This window comes from Telopea speciosissima, chromosome 6 (assembly GCF_018873765.1).
Source record: "Telopea speciosissima isolate NSW1024214 ecotype Mountain lineage chromosome 6, Tspe_v1, whole genome shotgun sequence".
In the NCBI taxonomy this organism is placed as follows: Eukaryota; Viridiplantae; Streptophyta; class Magnoliopsida; order Proteales; family Proteaceae; genus Telopea; species Telopea speciosissima.
In genome coordinates, this window is record NC_057921.1 from 33106219 (window position 1) to 33131030 (window position 24812).

The 24812-nt window shown below is 42.3% G+C and overlaps 1 protein-coding gene across 1 annotated transcript; it reads left to right on the top strand.

Moving 5' to 3' along the window:
- The first annotated feature begins 360 nt into the window (after positions 1 to 360).
- Positions 361 to 1743, top strand: LOC122665635 (aspartic proteinase CDR1-like). Its single transcript, XM_043861786.1, has one exon. It carries the CDS (start codon positions 361 to 363, stop codon positions 1741 to 1743), a length of 1383 nt encoding a protein of 460 aa, XP_043717721.1.
- The last annotated feature ends 23069 nt before the right edge of the window (positions 1744 to 24812 follow it).

Consider the following 24812-nt stretch of genomic DNA (forward strand, 5'->3'; position numbering starts at 1 on the left):
GTGCTACACTCCTCTATAGAGACTTCTGTCCATAATAAATTTTCTCACTTTTTCTCTGATACATATTCTGGCACTTGCCTCCAAATTATAAAAGCATTCCATGGATTGACTGGGTTTATTTTTCACATTAAAGACTTTCCATTTTTTTCGCGTCAACTTAAGACGTTTCCTGTCACATTCTTCAGTTATACATTCACTTGCCCTTTTTTGGTAAGAATACATTTACTTTCCTAGTTTCCCATTTAATTTAGGATATGTGGGTACCCCTTTAACCTCAGCTTTAGTAGCAGTTCTCAATTATAAATCTCATGTCCTCAGCCATTGTGGTGACATTCCATTCATTATCATCGAATAGCTTCAATGGCTTTCATGGAGACTTTGTTATCTCTAATTTCTCTACTCTCAAGTGCTTTACTACTGCATGCAGCTATTGAAGGTCCCAAGCCCATCACTCTAAGTCTTATTCACCCATTCTCGCCCCACTCACCTTTCTATCCAGGGAACATAACAGACATAGAGAAGATTGATATACTTATTCAGGGCACAAACATTCGTATTCATCATCTATTCTCGACGATGAGAGAACGAAATTGGAATGGTAGCAGTGAGGTTGAAGACATAGCAGCAACAGTGCAATACACTGGTTTATACTTTGTAACCCAGGTGGGTATAGGTTCATTTTCACCTTTTCCTAGCGGAAAGGGGTTACCTTATTTGTTGGCGATTGACACTGGAAGTCAATTAACATGGGTTCAATGTGAAGGTTGCAATCCTTGTTTTCCCCTACAACAACCCAATTTCCCATACAATAGATCTCAGAGTTACAAATCTATTCCTTGTGGTGACCCAACCTGTCCAACTCCAAACCAGAATTGCTTTCAATCATTTTGTGGATTCATGATACGGTCTGGGGAGGATCCTCCAGCCTCAACAGCAGGAGCCATTATAAGAGAGACCTTAACCTTCCCTTCTGATTTTGGAGGTACGGAATCTTACCATAATTTATTCTTGGGTTGTGGCTTTCAGAGCTACCACTATGAATTTCCACAACCGAATAAAATTGGTGGGATTTTGGGCTTAGGGTTTGAAGGCACTAGAACTCTTCCCTTCCAGAACCAAGTAGGCAAAAAACGCTTTTCTTATTGCCTATTAAACTCTGAAAACACCAATTCTCAGTTATATATTGGAGGTGCAATAATGGAAGGACCACAAGTGCTATCAACACCATTGCTGAAAGGATCAAATGAAGCACTATACTATTTGGACTTACAGGATATTAGTATCCAAAATATTCGTCTTAGACTACAGGGATCATTTTCTGGGGGTTCTGTCATAGATTCAGGAAGTCCGGTAACTGTACTTCTTCCTAATGTTTATGCTCATGTGAGAATTGGCTTTGTTCAATACTTCGAACAGTTTCATATTCAACCATACGATAGTGGAAGTAGACCAAGAGATTTGCCAATGTTAGATCTCTGTTTCCCTAATCCGTCTGGTTTTGATAGGTTTCCAACTATGACATTCCATTTCAGAGGAGCTGACCTCGTTGTGCACCCCGATGGTATATTTGCGTTAGTGAGAAATTATTTTTGTGTTCTACTTAAATCAGGCCCTGTTACACTGATTGGAGCTTTTCAGCAAACACAATACAAGTTCTCCTATGATTTTGAGTTGGGAGATAGAAGACAAGGAGAAATTGGTGCTCTTCGCTTTGTTCCTCAGGATTGTGGATCCCCTGATTAAGACTTTTGCAGTTGATATTGGGAGCAGGGTGGATGCCTCTTCATCTTGAAGATAAGGAGCTACAGAATGAAATATTTATGTCTTCTCTGAAATAGTTTGTACTCAATGATCAAAATAAATAATTTCATTAAATGACCCTTTAGTCTCATACCCAATTTCTCTAGCTAAAAATTTAATAATCAAAGATGAAATTAGCAAATTTTAAGCAGCATTACTTCTTTTCATTTTAAAACAATAGTTGGTCCTTTGGGAACCATTTTCAAGGTATTGATCAAATATTGAATTGTCATGACCAAACATTGAGTTCAACTAGGGCTCTCACCTTTTAAACCTTATTTCCTTGATAATTTCAACTAGGGCTCTCCTTGTACTTATAACTATTGTGAAGCGAGTGAAATACAGATTAGAATATTGCGCAAACTCATCTTGTAAATCTTATTTCCTGGACAATTTCAACTAGGGCTCTCCTTGTATATATAACTATTGTGAAGTGAGTGAAATATAGATTAGAATATTAAGCTCTAACTTGGTATCAGAGCCATCAAAGGCTCAAACCGCTCAACTCTAGTGAGCCATCTTCCACCCCTCTTTCTCTAGTCAATCACATTTCTTCCCCACCTCCAAGTCTACCAAATTCCCCCCGTTACATCATCACCCACTACCATCTCCCCCATCACCACTTTTCTTTCCCCCTCTCTCAACTCTGTTCACCACTTTCTCTCTCTCAATTGGCTCCCAAGAATTTTCTCTTCTAGAAGAACTAACATGTTCTCTTTCTCAAGGTCTAACAATTCTTCGGCTTTAATTATGGATCTCTGCCATACCCATCTAAAACCTCTATCGCTACCCTATTGGAAGAACAAGATGCAACTCTCATGAGTCTCCTTATTGTTCTCTATATTAAGAGGTTTTTCCTCTTATTATTGGAAAAACTACCAGTCATGAAATCCGAGATGCCTTAATAACAACATTTGGCTGTGTCTCTACTATCATAATTTGATCTCTGTATCTTGGCCTTCAAGATCTGGTTCACAATCTGGACGAACTAGTTTCTCAGTTCTTGTAGTATGCCAAATCTATCGTTGACAAATTGGCAGCCCCTGGGAAACCATTGCAACCTGAGGATTCAACCTTCACATCTTTTCTGCTCTTTGGACTAACTTCAAGGATATTGTGCCTACTCTCCTTACTTGCCTAAAAGCTATCCTTTATTCTAAATTTCATTGACTATTTTTGTGTCATGAGTTACTATGCTCTTCCTTCTTCAGTAAGCTGACATTACCTGAGACGCCTGCCCCAACGGGTACTCCCACTGCTAATACTACCCATAGTGACTCTCTCTCCAATTCCCATGACTCCTAGTCTTCCCTATCTGGTAGTAGGATGGGCAAAGGCCGTGGGGCGCATGGTCATGGGGGTCGCTTCCCCAACTAGGGTGGTCGATTATGGTGTTCCATCTATAATTGTACAAACCACACTACCTACACCTACTATTAATGCCAACCCATTCATCATCAAGCCTTACCTGCAACTACCCATCTTAGCTACCCCTCCTCCACCATCCAGTCACTATGCCAACCCCCTCTCTTAAAAACTCCACACTACCCTCTCCTCTACCCTGACCTAGTACCCAAATACAGGTGTTACACATTAAATTACCCCAACTCTTCATTCCCTCTCCTCTGTTGACAATTGCACCGGTCCATATCAAGTTCACATTGGCAATGGTAAAGGTCGCCCTATCACTCAAATTGTTTCTACTTCTCTATTCTCCTCCTCCTCTTCTACCTCTTTCCATTTATCTATTGTTCTCCATGTTCCCTCCTTTGTCTTTACTTTATTTGAAAATATTTGCTAGCAATAATGGTGTCTTTTTCGAGTTTCATTCATCTCATTTTTTAAATATAAGATATCATACAACTAAATATTAATGAGCAAAACCATAGTGCTTGTTGACCACGGTACCATACGGATAATGACATGATCGATGATCAACGTCACCCTTCATTCTTAACCCAGAAGCCCCCGGTGCTCGCCTTGTCTTTCCCTAGGTGCTGACTATGCAGCTGGACTTGTCTCTTTATCTTGGCGCCTTCCTACTTTCCTTACTGCTCCATGGGCCCCGATTCTTGCTTTTGTTCATCGAGATTGGGTTGGTGTTCAGTTAAGATCATAGCCACCAGTCTTTGATCTACCGTCATGGAAGTTAGCAAGCAGTCATTTTAGTTGCTAGTAGCTAGTTGGCACTTGGCACTTCCTTCAGATATGAAAGAAGAGGTGAAGCTGAAGCAGTAGCTTTTCGAACGTGAAGATTAGCTTACCTTACTTACTCTTATTCCATATATAAGCAATTCTTGAATGCGCTAGTTAGTCTTCTTGATTCTTGCCTGCCCATGGATTCAGCAACAGTTTGAAAGGTTGACCTATTCAGGAATCTTTGGATTTATGCTTATTTTCCACTCCCCAAAGCATTTCGTCGTTTACTACGCCCTTCCTTGTCTCTGGGTGCCTAGGTATCCACCGTAAGCCTTTCCTCGTTTGAACCTCGCTGTTAACTTTAAGGCTATGCCAGGACTTTTTTGACTAAAAATCAAACTTTGAAGATTGAAAGTTGAGCTTTGAAGCAGACTTAAAAAACTTTATTTTTCCAACAGTTAGCTCGACTTATTGGCTTTGGCCGCTCTCTAGGTGTCGGGTCAGATTCCATAGATGTCTATTTAGATGTCGATTTCTTGCTTTTGGCTTCAGGTGCAATTTCAATGTTAGATCAGTTTCGGTTTCAGAAGTCCACTCAAGTTTTATGAAACAAAAGAGAGAATAATTTTGTCCAATTACATCAATAATGGAAATAAACATAAACATCATGCATACTAAAGGAAGGTATGCCCGCACTGTTATATGGGTCACAAAATGAACTTGCCTACACCGTTATACAGATCACCAAAAATATGGCCGCTCCGTTATACAGGTCGTGAAATTAAATATGCCTGCACTGTTATACATGTCACAAAAGAAAATGCCTGCACCGTTATACAGGTCATGAAATTAAGTACGTTTGCACCATTATACAGGTCGTAAAGAAAAATATGGATGCACATGTACAATTCTCAGAGATAACATAAATTGGAGCTTTGGGCAAAACCACACTAAAAAATAACCGCAAAACAAGCTTTCAAGCTTGAGCAGTCAACAATAGATCGACCAGTCCTAACGTCCACACGGTTGAAGAAAGCAATTTTCCAGATTTTAAATGCAATTACATGCTTAGTTTTATAATTTACACACACACATTTAAAAACATGAAGTGCAAAGATAAATTGTAGAAGATCAGAAGGAGAGTTTTTATAATGAAAATAAATATATAAGTTTCTTTTTTTTTGATAAGTAAATAAATATATAACTTGTGTAATTCCACTCATCGTCCGAATCAATCAACGTGTACTTCTCCTGTATGTTTGGCTCTTCCACAAAGAAAACACCTACACTTCATAATAATGTTCCATTACTTCAAAGAATCAAAACTTAGATCTCTTAGATTAGAGACTCATACTCTAGCCTAAGGTACAGTTCCACCACTATCCCCGACCAAACTCCACCCTCATAATGAAAAACCTTGAAGTCACAATCCTGAGGTCAATTGAACTTCCAGCCCCCACAATATGACTGAAATTTGAAATTTCTAGAAACATGGGAGCTTCTGCCCCTTTTCCAGATTTAAACTCCTTTTAGGAGTCATTCAAATCCCCTATGATTCCTTTCTAAAAATCCTAGTCTAAATCTGATTTTCACTCCCCCAATCAAAATATTTCAAAAGGAATCTTTGTTTCTAAGTTTTTAAATTAAACCTCAGACTTGGAATTTTAATCTTACATAAATTCCTTCCTTTGCTGGGATTTTATTCCATGAAGATAATCTCTCTTTCTCTCTCCTTAGAGAAAATATTCTCTTAGTCTCCAACAAATAGGAGGTTGACACCTAACTTAGTGCCTCTCACCAAAAATTGAAAAGTATAATCCACTCAAAAATCAATTTGGATTGCCCAAAAAGAGCCCTAGAGGCACTTTTAAGCTCTTTCTCGCAAAGGGGCGATCAACCACCCTGCACAGGTGAGCAGGTGCCCCATGCTGCCTCACCTGGGTGTGTGCTACTACATCTGCCGCCTCAAGCCAACTGTTGCCTGAATTGCCACCCCATGCCTTGGCAGCTATTGCTGTATATGCCACTTGGGGGCGGCAGATCAGGCAATTAGCCATCTGGAGTTGCCATCTAGTGTGAGGATCCGTTTCTGTGGCACACGCACAATGCACGTGGAGGGGTTAGGTTTGTTGCTCCTCGGTTGGAGGGAGAAGGAATACATCTTCTCAAGGTTATGATTATCAGGAGGATGGGGGTCATGTAATCATGTAAAATGGAGTTGCCACCTATGATTAGGGCTAGACCCATTGGAGTAGCACTGTGAAGGCCTACATGACTTCGTTTGGTCTGGTTAGAGATTCAGGGTAAGTAGGAAGGTGTTAGGATCCACCTTGCCCAGGTAAATCGCTCTTTCTACTAGATGCTTGTTTTTTAATATTCTCCCTATATGAATGTCTTATACCCACATTTTTGGCTAAACAATCATGCACAAACTACTTAAAAATAAATTAAACTATGTTACATTAATAACTATGTACGTTACACAAGAATCCTTGAAAGACTACAATATGCCAAAATTAAAGGTTAATGATAGGAATGTATAACTGTACACTAAACCAATGCGATTATGGAAAATGCAATGCGAAAGGCGTCCCCCGGCTTAGGTGGAGACAAATGGATGACTTTATCCTTTGTTGGACAGAGTATCAGCTTACGAGTAATCTTTGGGTTTTGGATAGAGTAATAGTATTGCAAGGTTTAGGGAGCGAAACACTCGATTCTCAGGCAGAGTGGCTATGCCATGAAAGATTTCTAGGACATGGGCAAAAAAGCGTCGAAGAAGTCGGGTTCAGATAACCCAGACTTCTGACAAGGGGACAAGGCTCGAAGGCTCAAAATCAAATTGGGGAAGGGGCCTGGAACAAGGAAACTAGGAAAAATAAAAAAATTGGAGCTCTAGGGTGCCCCCTCTCCCAAAAATTTGGAATGTGTGAATGAGGAGGGGAAGTGGCTATTTATAGATAGAAGTTGGGTTCGATGGCGCCGCAGTGAAGTATGCGGGGCCGCATTACGGGGTTGCGAAAGATGGAAAAAAAAGGTTGGGTGCTCACGGGGCTGCATAGCACATGTGGTGCCACATAGCAGGGCCACATAGCGTGTGCAGTGCCGCACGGTAAGGCCGCCCAGTGTGTGTAGCGCCACACGGCAGGGCCACACAGTGTACGTGGTGCTGCATAGCACGATCGCATAGTGCATGTGCTGCTGCATGATAGGACCACACAGGGTGTGTGGTGCTGTACGGTAGGGGCCTTGCAGGCTTCGACGACGCAGGGTGGGGCTGGCTAGCGGGACTGCATGGCATGTGTGGCGCTGCCTTGTAGGGCTGCACAGTGCATGACACTACCTTGTGGGGCTGCCTTATAGGGCCGTGCAGACTACGGTGCTGCTGACGGGGCTGCACCTTGTCTGTAGGGCTGCATGGTAGGACGGCATCCATTGTGGTGCTATCTTGCGTGTTGGGAAAAGTCTTTCCTCCCTCTATAAATGTTTTGATGATAACAAACGAGTTGGCACAAGCCACTGTGTTCTATTATGTCAACAGGTTTAATGTAATGATAAAGAAGAACAAGTCGGGGCTTAACTCACAAGGAAGCTCAAGATAAAGCCTGAAGAGATCAAGCCTATAAAGAATTTCCTTCTTCCCATCTCGTCCTTCGATGCCTTCCTTAGAAATCTTTTTGAGAAACCAAAGGTGCTTTAGGGTGCCGTTAATTCCTAGAGATCCAACAACACTTTGAGAGGGACCCATGACTCCATGAGAGATTACATCAAATACGGTTTGAATATTTGTCCCCTCTCCCACTATGTCGTTCACCTCCCACACTAAAAATTGAACAACAGATTTCCCCTTTGGACCAGAAGGCACTTCCTTCACCAACTTATTATTGACTAATTTCCTACAGCCGTCACTAATGTCACCAAGCTTTAAGCAATTCTCACAGTACAATGGCAAGTTTTCAAACACAATCTTGAACCCATCCGATCCACATCCTATCCAGATTTTAGAAGGAAGCTCGCAAATCGCCTTCAACACAAATATGCACAGCTCGTGTGCAATTAGAAGTTCCACTATCAACCTTGAGGATCCTCCCAATAATTCCCGTTATTGAAATCAGAAAGTTGCGTTGGTAGAAATTGATGGGGAACCCTGGGAGAGAAATCCAAATAGGGGCAAAGGGAGACTCCGAGCCCGAAACGAAGTCGCTCATCCACTTCATAAAACAAAGCAAGTAACCTTGAACGTGGAGCTAATCCTTCATCCATACCTTGACAAAATCAAAATGAATAGTAAACCGTAATAACACGTGATGAGGATCCAACGTAGAGAGGTTCAGATCCCCTTGTAAGAAAGCTCCTTCTGTAAATAAGTTTTAATATCAAAGAGCAATGATTGATCATAACTGCACTTGGCAATGTGAGTAGAATGAAAGGAGACCTCTAATCTCTCCACTTCCTCTTTAATGAAAAATACCGTAAGTTCTCCAAAAAATTCGATGTTTTTTTAATTTCTACTTCAGCAAGCGGCGAGGAAAGAGAACAAGTGACCATCGAGACAAAGGTTATACGAATCCCGTTACCCAGTGAAGACTTCACAGGCGGATCTAGTTGGCGCTCCTCCCGTGGGGGAGGAGGAATGGCCATGAAACCCTAGTTCAAAAGATCTCGCAAAGTATTGCTATCACGCACCTCTAGAGCACTCTCCGGGTAGCGTGCACCTAGCCTTCTCCATGGACCTTGATATACTTTGTATAGTGTTTCTTGAACTGATTCAAAGCCACCATAGAAATTAAATTCGTATAGAGATGCGAATCTACAAAGGAAAACCCAACTGCTTCAATGCATCATGCAAATCTCAATCTTGAAATTTGAAAGACAATGTCAAGGTACAAAAATCAAAGAAAGTAGGGATTGATAGCAAAACCTTGGCTGATAGAGGGTTGTGGATGAAGAAATAATGGATGTTGATGTGTGGTAAACAAAATAGTGATAAGCACAAATAAAAAACTGGATGAATAGAGGGGTGATGCAAAGGGTTTAGAAGACTCATTGTGGGTAAAGAAGCCCCAATCCATTCCACAAAAAAGTCCTTCCAAATTCACAAAACATGAATCATTCACCGCATCTAACAAGCCTTCCATGATCATGACCATAGAATCCATCATGAACAAGGTCATAGAATCCTTCTAAAACAACTACTTTTCTTCAGTTAGTAACTAAGTGGTCTATTGATCATAATCTTTATTCGTTGGGTATTTGAGGATTAATAAGTCTAAAAGATATTGTTATTATTTCATGCTAAATGGATTCTCCAAATTGGAGACTATATAGAGTTTACATGAGGAGACCAACTAACTGAACTTATTCAAGGTAAGCTTACATGCAATATTGAAGCCAAATTGGATTTCCAAAAAATACAAAGTTTCAGAACTTGCAATCCAAGGAATGAATTCACATGTGATGATAAATCAATATCACATGTGAAAAATGGGGAATATGAGAGAGAGTGTGTGTATCATTCAATACACCCCCTCAAGGTGGGGTTTCACGAACCCGAATCTTTAGCTTGTCCCTGAGAAGTTGAAAATAGGTTATGCTAAGTGCCTTTGTAAGAGTATCGGCAAGTTGGTCTTGAGTAGAAATAAACTGGACTTGAAGTTGCTTCTTTGTAGTGAAAATCTATTTCGACATGTTTTGTGTAGGCATGAAAAACTAGATTGGCGCATAAGTAAGTCGCCCCAATGTTGTCACACCAAAGAATTGGTGTGCTAGAAAGAGGATAGCCAAGTTCACAAAGTAAGGACTCAAGCCAGATTAATTCGGCCAAGGCCTTGTATTCAACCTTTGTTGAAGAGCGTGCCACCATTTTCTTCTTATGAGATATCCAGGATATAAGATTAGGGCCAAGAAAAATGGTGAAACCACCTATAGATTTTCGATCAAGGTTGTCACCCACCCAATCAGCATCAGAAAAGGCTTGCAAAGAGTTGGAAGTAAAGTGTTCAATGAGCAAACCATGAGAGCAAGTGTGCTTGAGATATCTGAGAATACGCTTCACCATCTGCCAGTGTTCAGAAGTGGGTGCATGCATAAACTAGCAGGCCTAATTGATAGCAAATGCAACATCAGGACGAGTGAAGGTGACATACTATAGAGCACCCACAATCTAACGATACTTACTAGGGTTGGATAGCGGAGCACCCCCTGCTTCCGATGCCTTTTGTATACTAGCCATAGGATTACGCATTGGTTTGCATTCAATCATGCTAGTCAGTGTAATAAGTCAGAGATATACCGACATTGAGACAAGTGCAGTCTCTTGGAATGAGTGGTAATCTGCACACCAAGGAAAAAGTACAAATTCCCAAGATCCTCGAGGGAAAATTCATCAAAAAGTTGCTACAATAGAGAAGAGATCATGGACGGGTCGCTGCCAGTAACTAGAATGTCATCAACATAAATCAGAATGTAGCACACATGGTAACCCTAAGTGCATATAAAAAGTAAAGTGTCAGTCTTGGAACCACGAAATCCAAGAAGAAGAAGAAAATTAGATAACCCATGAAACCAAGTTTGGCGTGCTTGTTTAAGACCATAAATGGAGTGATGAAGATGACAAACATACTTCGGATGGTTGGAGTCAGTGAACCCGAGTGGCTGAGACATGAAAACCTCCTCTCCAACTAGCCATGGAGAAAGGCATTACTGACATCTAATTGGCGGACAGACCATCCATGCGAGACGGCTATGGAGAGAATGCAACGAATAGTGGTTGGTTTGATGACAGCGCTGAAAGTTTCACCATAGTCAAGCTCATGCTGTTGGTGAAAGCCCTTTGCAACAAGACATGCTTTGTAGCGCTCGAGGGAGCCATCCGCTTTCTGCTTAATGCGATAAACCCACTTACACCCTATGAGATTGATGCAGGTCAGTTTTGGATCTTCTATTATTGGAAGTTCCTATCAGCCATCTCAGCAATACCCTGCATTATTTGGAAGGTTCCTATTAGGGAAAGTATGGGATCTGCTATGGAGCTACACTTTCCTAATTTGAACGGGATTTAATGGAAACCCTGGTTCACATAGGTTCCTAATTAAAGCGATTCTTATTATAGAATCTTTGGAGCATTGAATCTTCTATAGAATTATTTTCTATTGGATGACGATCTATACATGGAAGATTTGAATATGAAATTTCAAACAGTGTGTCAAACTTGCCGATCGGGGAATTTCTATTTAAGAGAAGATTGGATTCTTATTTTCTAATTGAGAGTATATTGGATTGATTGAAGAAAAGATTGGATTCTTATTCGCTGATTGAGCGTATATTGGACTGATTGAAGAGAAGATTGGATTCTTATTTTCTGATTGAGAGTATATTGGGCTGATTGAAGATTGGATTCTTATTTTTCTTTTCTTCCTTACATGTACTCAGCTCTGAGCCTATATGTAATCCTCCATGAATGGAGGAAGGTAGTGAAGGTTGAATAAAATTAAGACATTAGTCTCGGATCTCAAGAGTATCCCCCCTGCAACTGTTAGTACTTATTAGATTCGTCAACTCTATTACGAATTAAAGTGTTCTCTATTCTCCCGATCCGCAGCTTCAACTAGGCTTTTCAGGTGGTATCAGAGCTCTTGGAGGAGAATGAGGGGCGGAAATGGCACCAAGGCGACAAGGAGGTCATACCGTCCATGTTGAGGATATCAATCCAAAAGATGAAATTTTATGCATTCAACAAGAACTTCAAGAAGAACTTGCCAAACTTCGCCTTAAGAATGAATGTTTGAGGAAAGGTTGGCAACGTCCGATTCCAAATGAGGAGATATCCGCTACTTACTCTTTGTCTTCAAAGAGTTGAAAATCTATCCGAATGAGGAGTACTCATTGACACAGCTTTCCCAAATGGACTCCACAATTATGGGATATGAACTTCAAAGATAATGAACCAGAAATTACTAGTTCAGCTTCACAAGTCGACAATGATGGTGATCAATTCGTCACCCAAGTTGACTTGAGTAAACCCTCAATTTTTTACGAGTATCAAGATGAGTACGACGACGAACATGGAGTTTTCAAAAGTCTTGAACCAGATTTTGTTTCGATAGCACAACAATATTTCTACCCACATCAAAATGATGTCACAACCTATGATTCCTTCTTGTTCAAGTGGTTCGACATTATTAGTAAATATGATGATTCGTATTTGGCATTTATCAATTTCACGTCTCTATCTCAATTTATTCAAAATATGAACGTCAACAACAATCCATATTTGAACACTCATTTATTTCATTTATTCTAGTCGTGAGTACCTCATTTGATATCTTTGTCGAATCTGAAATTGATATGAAAATATTGTTTTATTCAATTGAAGACAACAATAATAAATTTGCTTGGTTTCCATTCGACCCTGGTGGTCGACAACCATCATTTTTCGGCCAAGAGTTCGAGGACGAACTCTTTTCAACCTGAAGGGAATGATGCAGGCCAGCTTTGCATCTTCTGTTGTTGGAAGTTCCTATTAGCCATCTCGACAAAACCCTACATTATTTGGAAGGTTCCTATTATGGAAAGTATGGGATGTACTATAGAGCTACACTTTCCTAATTGGAATGGGATTTTAATGAAAACCTTGGTTCACATAGTTTCCTAATTAAAGTGGTTCTTATTACGGAAGCATTGAAGCATTGGATCTTCTATAAAATTATTTCCTATTGGATGACGATCTATACATGGAAGATTTGAATCTAAAATTTCCAACAGTGTGTCAAATTTGCCGATCAGGGAATTTCTATTTAAGAGAAGATTGGATTCTTATTTTCTGATTGAGAGTATATTGGGCTGATTGAAGAGAAGATTGGATTCTTTTTTTCTGATGGAGCGTATTGGATTGATTGAAGAGAAGATTGGATTTTTCTGATTGAGAGTATATTGGGCTGATTGAAGATTGGATTCTTATGTTTTTTTTTTCTTCCTTAGATGTACTCAACTCTAAGCCTATGTGTAATCCTCCATGAATGGAGGAAGGTAGTGAAGGTTGAATAAAATTAAGACATTAGTCTTGGATCTCAAGAAGAGTATCCCCTCTTGCAACTGTTAGTGCTTGTTTGATTGATCAACTCCATGATGAATTAAAGTGTTCTCGATTCTCCCGATCTGCAGCTTCCACTAGGCTGCTCTAGAGATTCATATGTGGTTGACAAGGTACCAAAGACCAAGTGCCATTTCTGACTAATGCATTATACTCCTCTGCCATAGCAATGTGCCACTCAGGAACTTTAGAGGCCTGTGAAAAATAAGTAGGCTCAACAATATCATTAGTAACAACCAAATCATGCTGGATCATGATTCGGCATGCTGGATCATGATACGGTATGCCGGATCATGATTTGGCATATTCTGTTTGCTCTTTGTGACCATTTTCCTGAGATTGCAACTGTGGGATAAGTGATTCGATATGACGGATTATGATTTGGCATGTTGGATCAGCCAATTCTGTTGAACCATGTTAAGTTCTTTTTGGACTTACTTGGATGATTCCAAATAGGTTTGGTCACATGGATTGGGTTAATTTTAACCTCCTAAAGTCCATCTAAATGAATGCATGCTTGTGTGTGTGCATTACATCATTGGTGACTTTAATTATGATTTTACAACTTAGTACAGTTCTAAATCTTCAACCTTCTTCAAGTCTTGGACTTCACTTCTGTACATAAATGTCTTCAATGTGTGTTCTTCTAACTTGTCTTGATCTTTGTCTTCCAAACTTATTCTCCATTCTTCATGATTCTTTGATGTCTTAAAAGATTGGACAAGGGTCAATTTTCTTTTAGCATCAATCTCTTGAATTGAGTGCTCCCCCTCATGTGGTGCCATGCTCTTATATATGCATCTTTAGTCAAGAGTTAGTACAATTCAATTTATTTGTTATTATCAAAACATTTATATCATCATGATAGATGATTGGAGTTTATGTATGAGGACTTTTCCTCAACACATCCTTACCCCAAAAATAAACATTTTTTTAATAGACTAGAATAGAAACCTAAGAGCATCACATATTGTAATGGGAAAAATTGAAAACATTCTCATCGATAACGAGGCTTTGATACCACTATTAGCAATCAAAGTGCGATCCAACGGAAGCAATAATCAGATCAAACATATCGATGGGAGATGTGATTAAAAAAGGAACATTATAGGGATCGATTGTCACACACCAAACCACCCCCTGGGAGGATTAGGTAGGTGACCCGAATTACGTAACAGCAATCCGCCAAATCCCACGGATCTAGAAGCAGTTATTACATTCACAGAACCACGTTCATTCACTTTACCAAAGGCAAGATCAGAGTGCTACAGATATACTACAAATTACAATAATAAAAGGAAGCATAGTGATACGGAGAAATGATGATAATATATACATAGATGAGTGTGTCCTGATACATTTCCCAACAACCCACAACTTAAGAAACAAAGCTAAAGTTACTACAAACATTAATATATACAGGGTGAGCTAACTCAACCCCAAAAAGAAAAGAAAGTAAAAGACTACAACAGAACCACAGTTAGAACAGGGATAAACTCCTAACAAAAACAAAAAGGAGTCCCCAAGACAAAAAGCATCACGTGTACTCTTCAACGTTCCTCATCAATGATCACCGAGAATGTAGTAGGATCGGTATGACCTCCATCAGGGTCCACACCAACATCATCATCACAACCAAGGCCCTCCTCCTTAAAATGAGCCTCCATGCCACAGCGGCATCGATTTGCAAAATCATCTAAAGCAAACATATATAACAGAGTGTGAGCTCCTCTGAGCTTGTGAGCAAATATATCATCATGCATGCACGTGCAACCATAGTCCACATGATCCTACATGATATGCAAGTCCAGATTATTTATTAGCCACCTAGCAATACAACTAAGTCAGGTCTATGCTACTACAATCCCCAATACATGTATCCCTAGTGTAGGGTTGGTTACCTCTTCCCGCGATACACCCATTGAGTTGTTGGAGAGGACTAGTCAGCTCCCGCATTCGTTCACCAAGGTTAGCCTGACCAGCCCTCTGTGATTAACCTGTAGAGCAACCCATTTCTTTTCACTTTTCTTTTCATTTCTGGCTTATAGCCCAGCATATAGCTCATAATCACCATTCCGGTGTAAACACATTTCTTTTCTTTTCTCATATTTACATATGGTCACCCTCAAGGGCATCCAACACCTAAACCCCTGTTGGCAAGGGTGCATAGCACAGGTGATGAAACTCTAGCCCCATGTCTATATGGCATCGTATGAGTCAGATGGTGTCAACCGCATCCCATACTAGGGGCTACCACAGGCCTCATTTCCAAGCCGACTATGACATCTAGTCTAACAAACAATCATCAAATAAGAATTCATAGTGTTGATCAACAGACAGTCATTATGCAGTGATTTGAGTAATTTAAAATAGAAGTAACACAACATTTATAATTACAATTCTTAATTGCCAGCATAATATCATAATTACACATGCACATATGATAATATTATTCACTCACCTGAGTTTGGTTCTAGAAACTTGGTTGCAAACTCGGTTCCAACAGCAGTCTGGTTGTTGACCTCAAGCGCGGATCAAGTCCTAGATATAAATCAAAAGTTGTCATGTTAGGTTTCCAAGCTGTCTCTGGTAGTCCTAGGGTTAACCTAAGCTTACTGGGTTGACCCGGTGTTCATTTGGTTCTCACTTGGAATCACTGGGCCTTGCATTGGGCCTTAGGCTCATGTCCCAATGCATCATCCAGAGTTAGTGGCACAGGGGTATAATGGTCATTATTAGTGGCTGTCCCTGACCCTTGGTCAGAATAGGATCACAGTGCTGTCCATAGCTTGTCTGTGTTGTAGGACCAAGCATAGGTAGGGTATCCTTCACCTACGGGGTCCACTTGGGTTCCCAAGCCAATTCTTCTTAAAGACGAATGTGGGGAAGGGCATTTATGTCATTTCTCATCCTCCCACAGTGTCACATGGCCAATGGGTGAGGTCCCCAAAGCCAGATCAACATTTTTGCAGAAAAACCTTCACTGGACGATGGCTCTGGGTGTTGGGTGCATCGCCCAGAGTCTGCAAATCGACAATGGGTTGAGATTCCTAGGTTGGGCTTTATGGACAGTGCCTAGATCTGATCCCCATGCATGTTAGGGGGTCAGGTAGCCCTAAGGATGATCTCCATTATGGTCTGAGTGGATCTTCCATCAGGTCCACCCTTTGGCTGCCAGTGGCTGCCCAGACAACCCATTGAATAGTATCACAAGGTTTTCTTCAAGTATGAATCTCAGTTTCTGCCTTATATCAGATTGGAAATAAGTGTAAAATAGTGATTTAAGGCTGCAATTGCCTAGGGTTAAGTCTGTGTAGCCATAGCTTGCATCCAGGGTTCCAAACAATAAGCCAGCAGTGGATCTGGACAGTGCAGCCATGCACAACCAGATTCGGCTCTCAAAAACAGTAAACCAGAATTCTAAAATTAAATAAAACTCATAGATCTCCCATGCTCAAGGCTTACATGGCAGATCTAGAGTTGTCCAGAGCAAACCCTGGCTGTTCAGGGCTGCCCAGAGATCTGAAACATCAACCATAGAGATCTTAAGAAGGCAGCAGGTGTTTCATGAGAGTTTATACCTGCACAGGCGAGAGAAGCTCAATCCCAAGCTTGGATGGGTGGCAGCCTCTCCTTCTTCCTCTTCCTTCTTCTTCTTTCTCTTCTTTCTTGTTCTTCTTTCTCTCCTTTCTTTCCTCTCTTCTCTCCCACAAAATGAATAGTGGCCAAGGGTTCTAAAATGAGCCCAAGGCCACCTATTTATAGGCAAAGCCCAACTAGGGTCTGTTTGGCTAGTTAAGTCCATTTTTTAAAATGCATTTTTAATCAAATTCATAGCCATTTTCGGCTCTATCATGGGGTCCATTCTGAACTAGGGGTATGAGGTGGTCCCTCAGACTCCCCTCTATCTATGGATGGTGCCCATATCCATGTTGGGTGGTCCCCATAATTAAAATCCATTAAATTATGCTGTTTCACTCACTGGGCGATGTCTCTGGGCCTTGTCTGCATCCCCCAGTGCCATCGTCCAGAGATCCCATCAAGCTAAAACTCAGTGGGGCTTGCACAGGGGTTTGACCCTTGGTCAGGGTATTGTCCCCACATGCCTTATAGGGGTTTTTACACGCTTTTTCAAAAGTGGGTCCCGTAGTTATGGGGAGGAGAGAGATTACCTGGGGTCATGCTATGAGCTGTGCAACTGCAGGGGTCTGCTATCCACCTTCTAACAGGTATGTAGGATGACATGCACAAGGTTTCCTCAGTGGTCCAAGTCACTGGAGTGATACTCCATAGTGTTCCTGGTTGCCTAGTAAGGGGTTCCTATCCTTCAATTAAAATTCCAGCCAGTCAGGAGCAGGGTTTGACATTTCTCCCCACCTTACAAAAATTTCATCCTCGAAATTTGCTTACCTTGCAGTTCGAAGAGTTGAGAGTTGAGGATACTTCTCTTTCATTTCTTCTTCACATTCCCATGAAGCTTCTTCCACTGGATTGTTTCCCCATCGAACTTTATGGTGCGGTTACGGAGGTTATGCTCCTTTCTGTCCAATATCTCCGTGAGTTATTCTTCGTAGGTCATATCTACATCCAACTGTTCAAGTTCAGTTGATAGTACATGTGTCGGATTGTTAATGTACTTCCTCACCATCGACACATGAAAAACATCATGGACGCCTGACAAAGATGGTGGTAGTGCCAGTCGGTATGCTACGGGTCCCACTTTATTGAGTATTTCGTAAGGACCAATGAATCTTGGGCTCAACTTGCCTTTCTTGTTTAAACGTAGCAATCCCTTAGTTGGAGACACCCGAAGGAATACTTTTTCTTCGATTTCAAATTCAATATCCTTCCTTCGATTATCTGCGTAACTTTTCTATCTTGACTGGGCTGCTTTGATCTTCTCTCTTATAACATCAACCTTGTCGCAAGTTGCTTGTATCATCTTGGGTCTGAGATATTTCCGCTCGTCAACTTCATCCTAATATAACGGAGTTCGACATTTCCATCCATATAGAGCTTCAAATGGTGCCATGCCAATGGTGGAGTGATAACTATTATTATAGGCAAATTCCACCAGAGGTATGTGAGCTTCCCAACTATCATTCATTTCCAAAACACAGGCTCGGAGCATATCTTCTAGTGTCTGGATGGTTCTTTCCGACTGTCCATCCGTTTGAGGATGAAAAGCTATGCTAAGATTCAATTGAGATCCCAATGCCTTTTGTAAACTTCTCCAAAACCTTGAGGTGAATTGAGGATCTCTGTCAGACACAATACTGACAGGCACGCCGTGTAAGCAGACTATGTTTTCAATATATATCTGGGCAAGCTTCTCCATTGGGTAACTCATCTTGATCGGTATGAAGTGTACCGCCTTTGTTAGTCCGTCTATAATCACCCAAATTGCATTCATGCCCTTTCTGGTATTGGGCAGATTTATTACGAAATCCATAGTTATCCTTTCCCACTTCCACTCAGGTATAGGTAGCGGGTGTAAAAATCCATATGGTCAGTGTCTCTACTTTTAAATTGCTATGGTTTCTTTCATTCCAATCCACCAATAATACTTCTTCAAATCCTTGTACATCTTTGTACTTCTATGGTGGATTGTATAAGGTGAGCTGTGCGCCTCTTTAAGAATTTAGTCTTGGACATCATAATCGTCAAGCATGCACAATCTGTTTCAAAACTTCAGTGCACCATCTTGGGCCAAAGAAAAGTCTGGGTCCATATGGACATCTTGTTGAACTTCCCAAATTATCTTGGCCAGCTCAGGATCTAATGGTTGATTCGTAACTATCTCTTCTCGTATCGACGGCTGCAAATTCATAGCTGCTAGTCGTATAGCTGTCCCTTCGATTACGAGTTCCAGATCAAACTTTCGGGCTTCTTCTATCAGCGACTCGCTTACGACGATGGAAGTGAGTGATGCAGTTTGAGATTTTTTGCTTAATGCATCAGCAACAACGTTGGCTTTACCAGGGTGGCACTGGATTTCACAATCATAGTCTTTCACCAATTCCAACCACCGTCTCTGTCTCATGTTGAGCTCCTTCTGGGTGAAGAAATACTTCAGACTTTTATGATCGCTCAAAATTTCACTATTTTTACCATATAGGTAATGTCGTCATATTTTCAACGCGAAAACTACCGCTACCAACTCTAAGTCGTGAGTGGCGTAGTTTTTCTCATGTTCTTTTAATTGTCTGGAGGCATAGGCGACTACTTTACCTCTTTGCATCAGGACGCCACCCAATCCTATTTTGGATATGTCGGTGTATGCCACCATTCCTCCGGTGCCATCCAGAATGGTCAGAACTGGAGCTGTTACCAATCGGTTCTTCAATTCCTGAAAACTTTTCTCGCATGCTTCATTCCATTCAAATTTGGCTCCCTTCTTTGTAAGTTTTGTCATAGGTGCCGAGATGCATGAGAAATTTTTAATAAATCGACGGTAATATCCGGCCAAACCTAAGAAACTTCGAATCTTAGTGGCACTTCTCGGAGTGTCCCACTCGAAAACCGCTTTCACCTTGTCTGGGTCTACTTGAATGCCGTCCTTGGTGATGATGTGTCCTAAGAATCCAATCTGGTAAAGCCAGAATTCACGGTTACTGAACTTGGCACAAAGTTGATGTTCTCACAACCGTTGTAGCACGAAAGTAAGATGCTGAGCATATTCTTCTTCACTTTTGGAGTACACCAAAATATCATCAATAAATACGATGATGAACTTATCTAGCACATCATGGAAGACTCTGTTCATCATATCCATAAATGTTACCGGCGTGTTGGTTAATCTGAACGACAAAATCAGGAATTCGTAATGTCTGTATTGGGTTTGGAACGCCGTTTTATGGATATCGCCGCTTTTGATCTTCAATTGATGGTATCCTGATCTAAGGTCAATTTTGGAGAAAACTCTCGCTCCTTGTAGCTGATCGAATAAATCGTCGATGCGCGGTAACGGATATTGATTCTTAATGGTCAGCTTGTTTAGCTCATGGTAGTCGATACACAGCCGTATACTACCGTCCTTCTTAACAAACAGCACGAGTGCTCCTCAGGGTTATACACTGGGTTGTATAAATCCCTTCTTCAGTAGGTGTAAGTACCGCGGTCCTTCGGGACGAAGGTTTCCTTAGCCCTTTGTGGTATATGTCGACATAGGGTTTTGGGAGATACATGTGTGTGTGTGTGGATGTGGATAACATTGTCAATGTATAATATCGATAAATAGGGGATTGGGATCATGCATTAAAATATGCTAATATAATGAGAAGTCGCCACCTAGGGTTAGGGCCTAGGACCCATTGAGTGTAGCCCTACCCGTGGTGAGCGGAATCGGGCTACGTGACTCCATATGGTCCGACCAAAGGTTCGGGTAAAGGGTTAGGTTACAAGTGTGGGAAGGTGTTAGGCACCCACCTCGCCCGGCCGAAGCCGGTCTCTCTGTGTTAAATGCTACATAAGGACAAATGTTCTCTCTCTTTTATTACGGGAATGGGGGATATTATGACTACATTCAGATGCTATGAATTGAACTAAAGCATAATAAACTACATTATATATATGAAAAATGCGGACTAAAACAATAAAATATGAAAGGACTACATTGGATCAACAAAAATGCAATAATTATACCTGTATGGTTGTATTCCCCTGGCTCAGGGGAGATAGACGAATGGACCGATGCTGCTTCTTTCTCGACAGAGTAACGGCTCTTTCGAGTGATTTGGAAAGGAGTAAATAGATAGAATAACATCTGTAACAAAGGAATTTCGATGGTTATCTGTGCACAGACGGGATACCAATGCCCAAGAGCCAAAGCGCACTATACTCAAAGGGACAATTGAAGGATCTGTCCGCCACAAGAAAACTTCAAGCACTCACACACTCATGAGAGAAGGAGGAGAAATGAGGGTGAAAAGGGAGGAGAAGAGGCTAGGAATCACTTGGGAGGGTCGCTCTACCCAAAATTCCTTGGGAAATGTGGGAGGGGACCCTCCTATTTATAGGGAGGGACCCTTTCTCTCTCCTGGCCGGATATGTCCTCCATCTCCACGGCGATATGGGGGACTTTTCCACATCGCCGTGGGTGATGTCAGCAAACTAATGTCACACCCCCTCATGGCGCCATGGAAATCTGGTACACATCCCCACGGTGCCGTGGGAAGGCGTCCACGGCGCGGTGAGAAGAGTCCACGGCGCCATGGGAGCGCAGTGTCATTTTTCCTTGTTTTTGGGCCTAAAATGGGCCATTTTGTGCTCAGTATGGTTCTTAGTCTTATGGGTCAGGTATCTTTGGGTCTGAAAAGAGGGAGAGTACGTCGTCCATCGTACATGTCCCGTTGTCATCATCGCCAATTAGGGGGTGACAAAAAATCAGCTTCTACAGTTTGCCTCTCTTTGGCCGAGGCCTGTGCCAACAGCCGAAGGGTAAAGACAAAAGACCAACTAATTTTGTCACCAAGAGCATGTACTGCTGACGCTTTGCTCAAAGGTGGCAAAGTTGCTAAAAATATGTGGTTAATCGCGATGAAATCTTTCAATAATCCTCAAAAGAAAAACTCTGAAGAACCAAATCTTTATCTTGTGAGCATTGTTCAAACAATTTTTTAGGGTGATAAGGCACCGCTCGACCAAAGACCTAGACAAGGCACCACTCGGCCCACAAGATCGAATATGAGGGACTCCACTAGGATAGAATTTTGAGGGTGATAAGGCACCACTCAACCGAAGATCTAAATAAGGCACCACTCGGCCCAAAGATCAAATTTGAGGGTGATAAGGCACCACATCGACCAAAGACCTAGATAAGGCGCCACTCGGCTCGAAGATCTAATTTGAGGGTGATAAGACACCACTTGACCAAAAGTCAAACTTGGATGATTATAAGGTTCCACTAAACCGAAACCATCAAGTTTGGAGGGTGATAAGGCACCACTCGGCCCGAAGATCCAATTTGAGGGTGATAAGGCACCACTCGACAGAAAGTTAGTATTGAGGGATTTCACTGGGGACTTTTTTTTTTTTGGTCCACGGTGCCTTGTGGGGGTCCGTACGGCCCCGTGTATGGGCGGCACCGTGCTTGCACGGCCTCGTGTGCACGGCTCCGTGCCAGACTTCACGGCTCCGTGGGCAAACCTCCACGGCGCCGTGGGCCGCTGTTCCACGGGACCGTGGAGAATTCCATGGCACCGTGGGCATGATAGAGAATTTACAAATAGAGGGCTCCATCCCTCATTTCTTCACTCTCATTTCTGCTGCGAAGCTCTGCTTTTTGATTTTTGACTTCAACCCCTTTTTATCCGCTCACACCATGTTTTTTCGTCGACGAGGACGCCAGTCTCACCGGGAGCCACTACTCGGTACTATTGCTCGCGATACACGAGCTGCATGGTATCTTTCAGGGGTTACCCTGGCCGACACTGCCCGCCATGGTTGCCGCTCTATATGGGGCCAGGTCAGTACTCTTACTCTTTCCCTGTCAATTTATGCATTTTATTTATATTAGCTTCATACCTCACCACATAGATTAGAGGTAACGTCCCTAGATTCTACCCTAAGCACCTAATGGCATGCAAATCTAGGTAACGCCTCTAGATACCATCCTAGGCACCTAGTGGCACGTAGATCAAAGCGATGCCATCAAACACTACCTTAAGTGTCTTTTGGCATGCAAATCTAGGTAATGCCTCTAGATACCATCCTAGGCACCTAGTGGCACACAAATCAAAGCGATGCCATCAAACACTACCTTAAGTGTCTTTTGGCACAAAAATCTAGGTAACGCCTCTAGATACCATCCTAGGCACCTAGTGGCATGCAAATCAAAGCGATGCCATCAAACACTACCCTAAGTATCTTTTGGCATGCAAATCTAGGTAATGCCTCTAGATACCATCCTAGACACCTAGTAGCACGTAAATCAAAGCGATGCCATCAAACACTACCCTAAGTGTCTTTTAGCACGCAAATCTAGGTAATACCTATAGATACCATCCTAGGCACCTAGTGGCATGCAAATCAAAGCGAGGCCATCAGACACTACCCTAAGTATCTTTGGGCATGCAACTCGAGGAAATGCCCCTTTTTACAGTCTCTCCCTCTTTCTCTTTTTTTTTTTTTATTTAATTGTTGTCCCCATTATTTTGGCTAACCATTTGCCTTATTTTTCTTTGCAGGGCAGCTCCCTTCCTTCGCCCAAGAAGTATTGTGGGCTGGAGGCTGTTTCAGAGTGGTACTGCACACTTTGCCCGGTGGTACAGTCGTGCGTAGTTTGGACCGGGCTGGGACACATCGCCTTGTACCAAGCTCACGAGTTAGACAGTTCGACTGCGAGGGCTCTGATAGAGAGGTGGTGGCCGAGCACCCATACGTTTCACCTTCCCTTTGGTGAGGCGACGGTCACTCCCCTAGATTTCTACATGATTATGGGATTACCCTTTGGTGGGTTACCCGTGACACTGACTCCGGAGGAGAGGATTATAACCTCGGCGGAGCATTCAGAGCGCCTGGAGTATTATAGGCAGCAGTTGGGGATTGTCGTTACAGGGAGAGAGATCCCTGCGTCGATCCTGAGGGGTAGCTGGGATGAGAGGGTCGTTACAGACCAATCGCCGTCCATCCTTCAGGATCAGCAGGCTCGATGCTTCCTCCTCTTTTTGTTGGCGGAGGTGATCTTTAGTGATATGACGGGTACGGTGACAACCGATGCCGCATATGTTCGCTTCTTTGAGCACTTTGACGTGGCCACGGGCTACGATTGGGGGGGCTCGGCGTACGCCTACTTCCTGGATATGTTAGACTATTTGGTTATGGGGTCGCCGAACCTGATCGGATGCTGCTATGTCCTATAGGTTAGTTCTCTCAACTTTGCCTTTTTCTCTTTCCTTTTTTATTTTTATCTTACTCTTATTTATTTGAGCTCATTTATGATTGTCTATTACAGACGTGGAGCTATAAGATCCTTCGATTTCGGGTCCCTACTTTCAGACCTGGGGATGACCCCGGAACCACCTTTCCTCGAACTACGTGATGGCGTAAGTCCCAGTTACTCAGGAGCGGTCGCCATAAGGACCTTGGGTCCATTTGCGGCCTCCTGAATGAGCTGCAGCCTACCGAGGTAAATTTAAAGTGGTTGTTTATCTAATTTTCTCTTTTCTTCTCTTCTTTTTTTTTTTTTTTTTTTTTTTGCATTGATCTTGACTCTTACTTGACAGGCTTCTCTCCGTCCTTATTTGGGGGAGGTGATTTTAGAGCCGGACATGTTTGACAGGGCCTCAGCTCTCTCCACTCGTAGGGTCCTTTTTGAGGGCCCATGGGGGTTTACCTTTTACTTGGGAGAGCGAGTGTCCTTGTAGTGGGCTGAGGCTCGCTTGGTGCCCTGCCCTCCTCCTGCTCGGGTCCATCAGCCAGCCTTGATGGATCGGGATGAGATCAGGCACTGGAGGGTTGGTGAGCCTGCGACTGGGCTGGTGCTAGCCGAGACGGACTATACCGACTTCCTTCTCTGAGAGACAGTCTGCGTCCCCCTCACCCGCGAGGGACCTCAGGTAAGATCTTCTCCATTTTCCCCTCTTCTCCTCAGATTGTTAATCTAGCTTTTATTCTAATGTGTTTCTCTTCTTGACAGTTCCCATGTCGCCCCATGATTCCAGGGGTCTATGGTGGTGGGAGCTCTTCTCGTGCCTCCCGAGTAGGGGAAGTTGAGTCAGGTGTTGGGCTTTTTGGAGAGGTTCCAGCCCTGTGGATTCCTGGTCCAGATGACCACATTCCA

What these genes read in the sequence shown, in the direction of transcription:
- LOC122665635 (XM_043861786.1), top strand. Translation starts at nt 361, where the DNA reads ATGGCTTTCATGGAGACTTTGTTATCTCTAATTTCTCTACTCTCAAGT.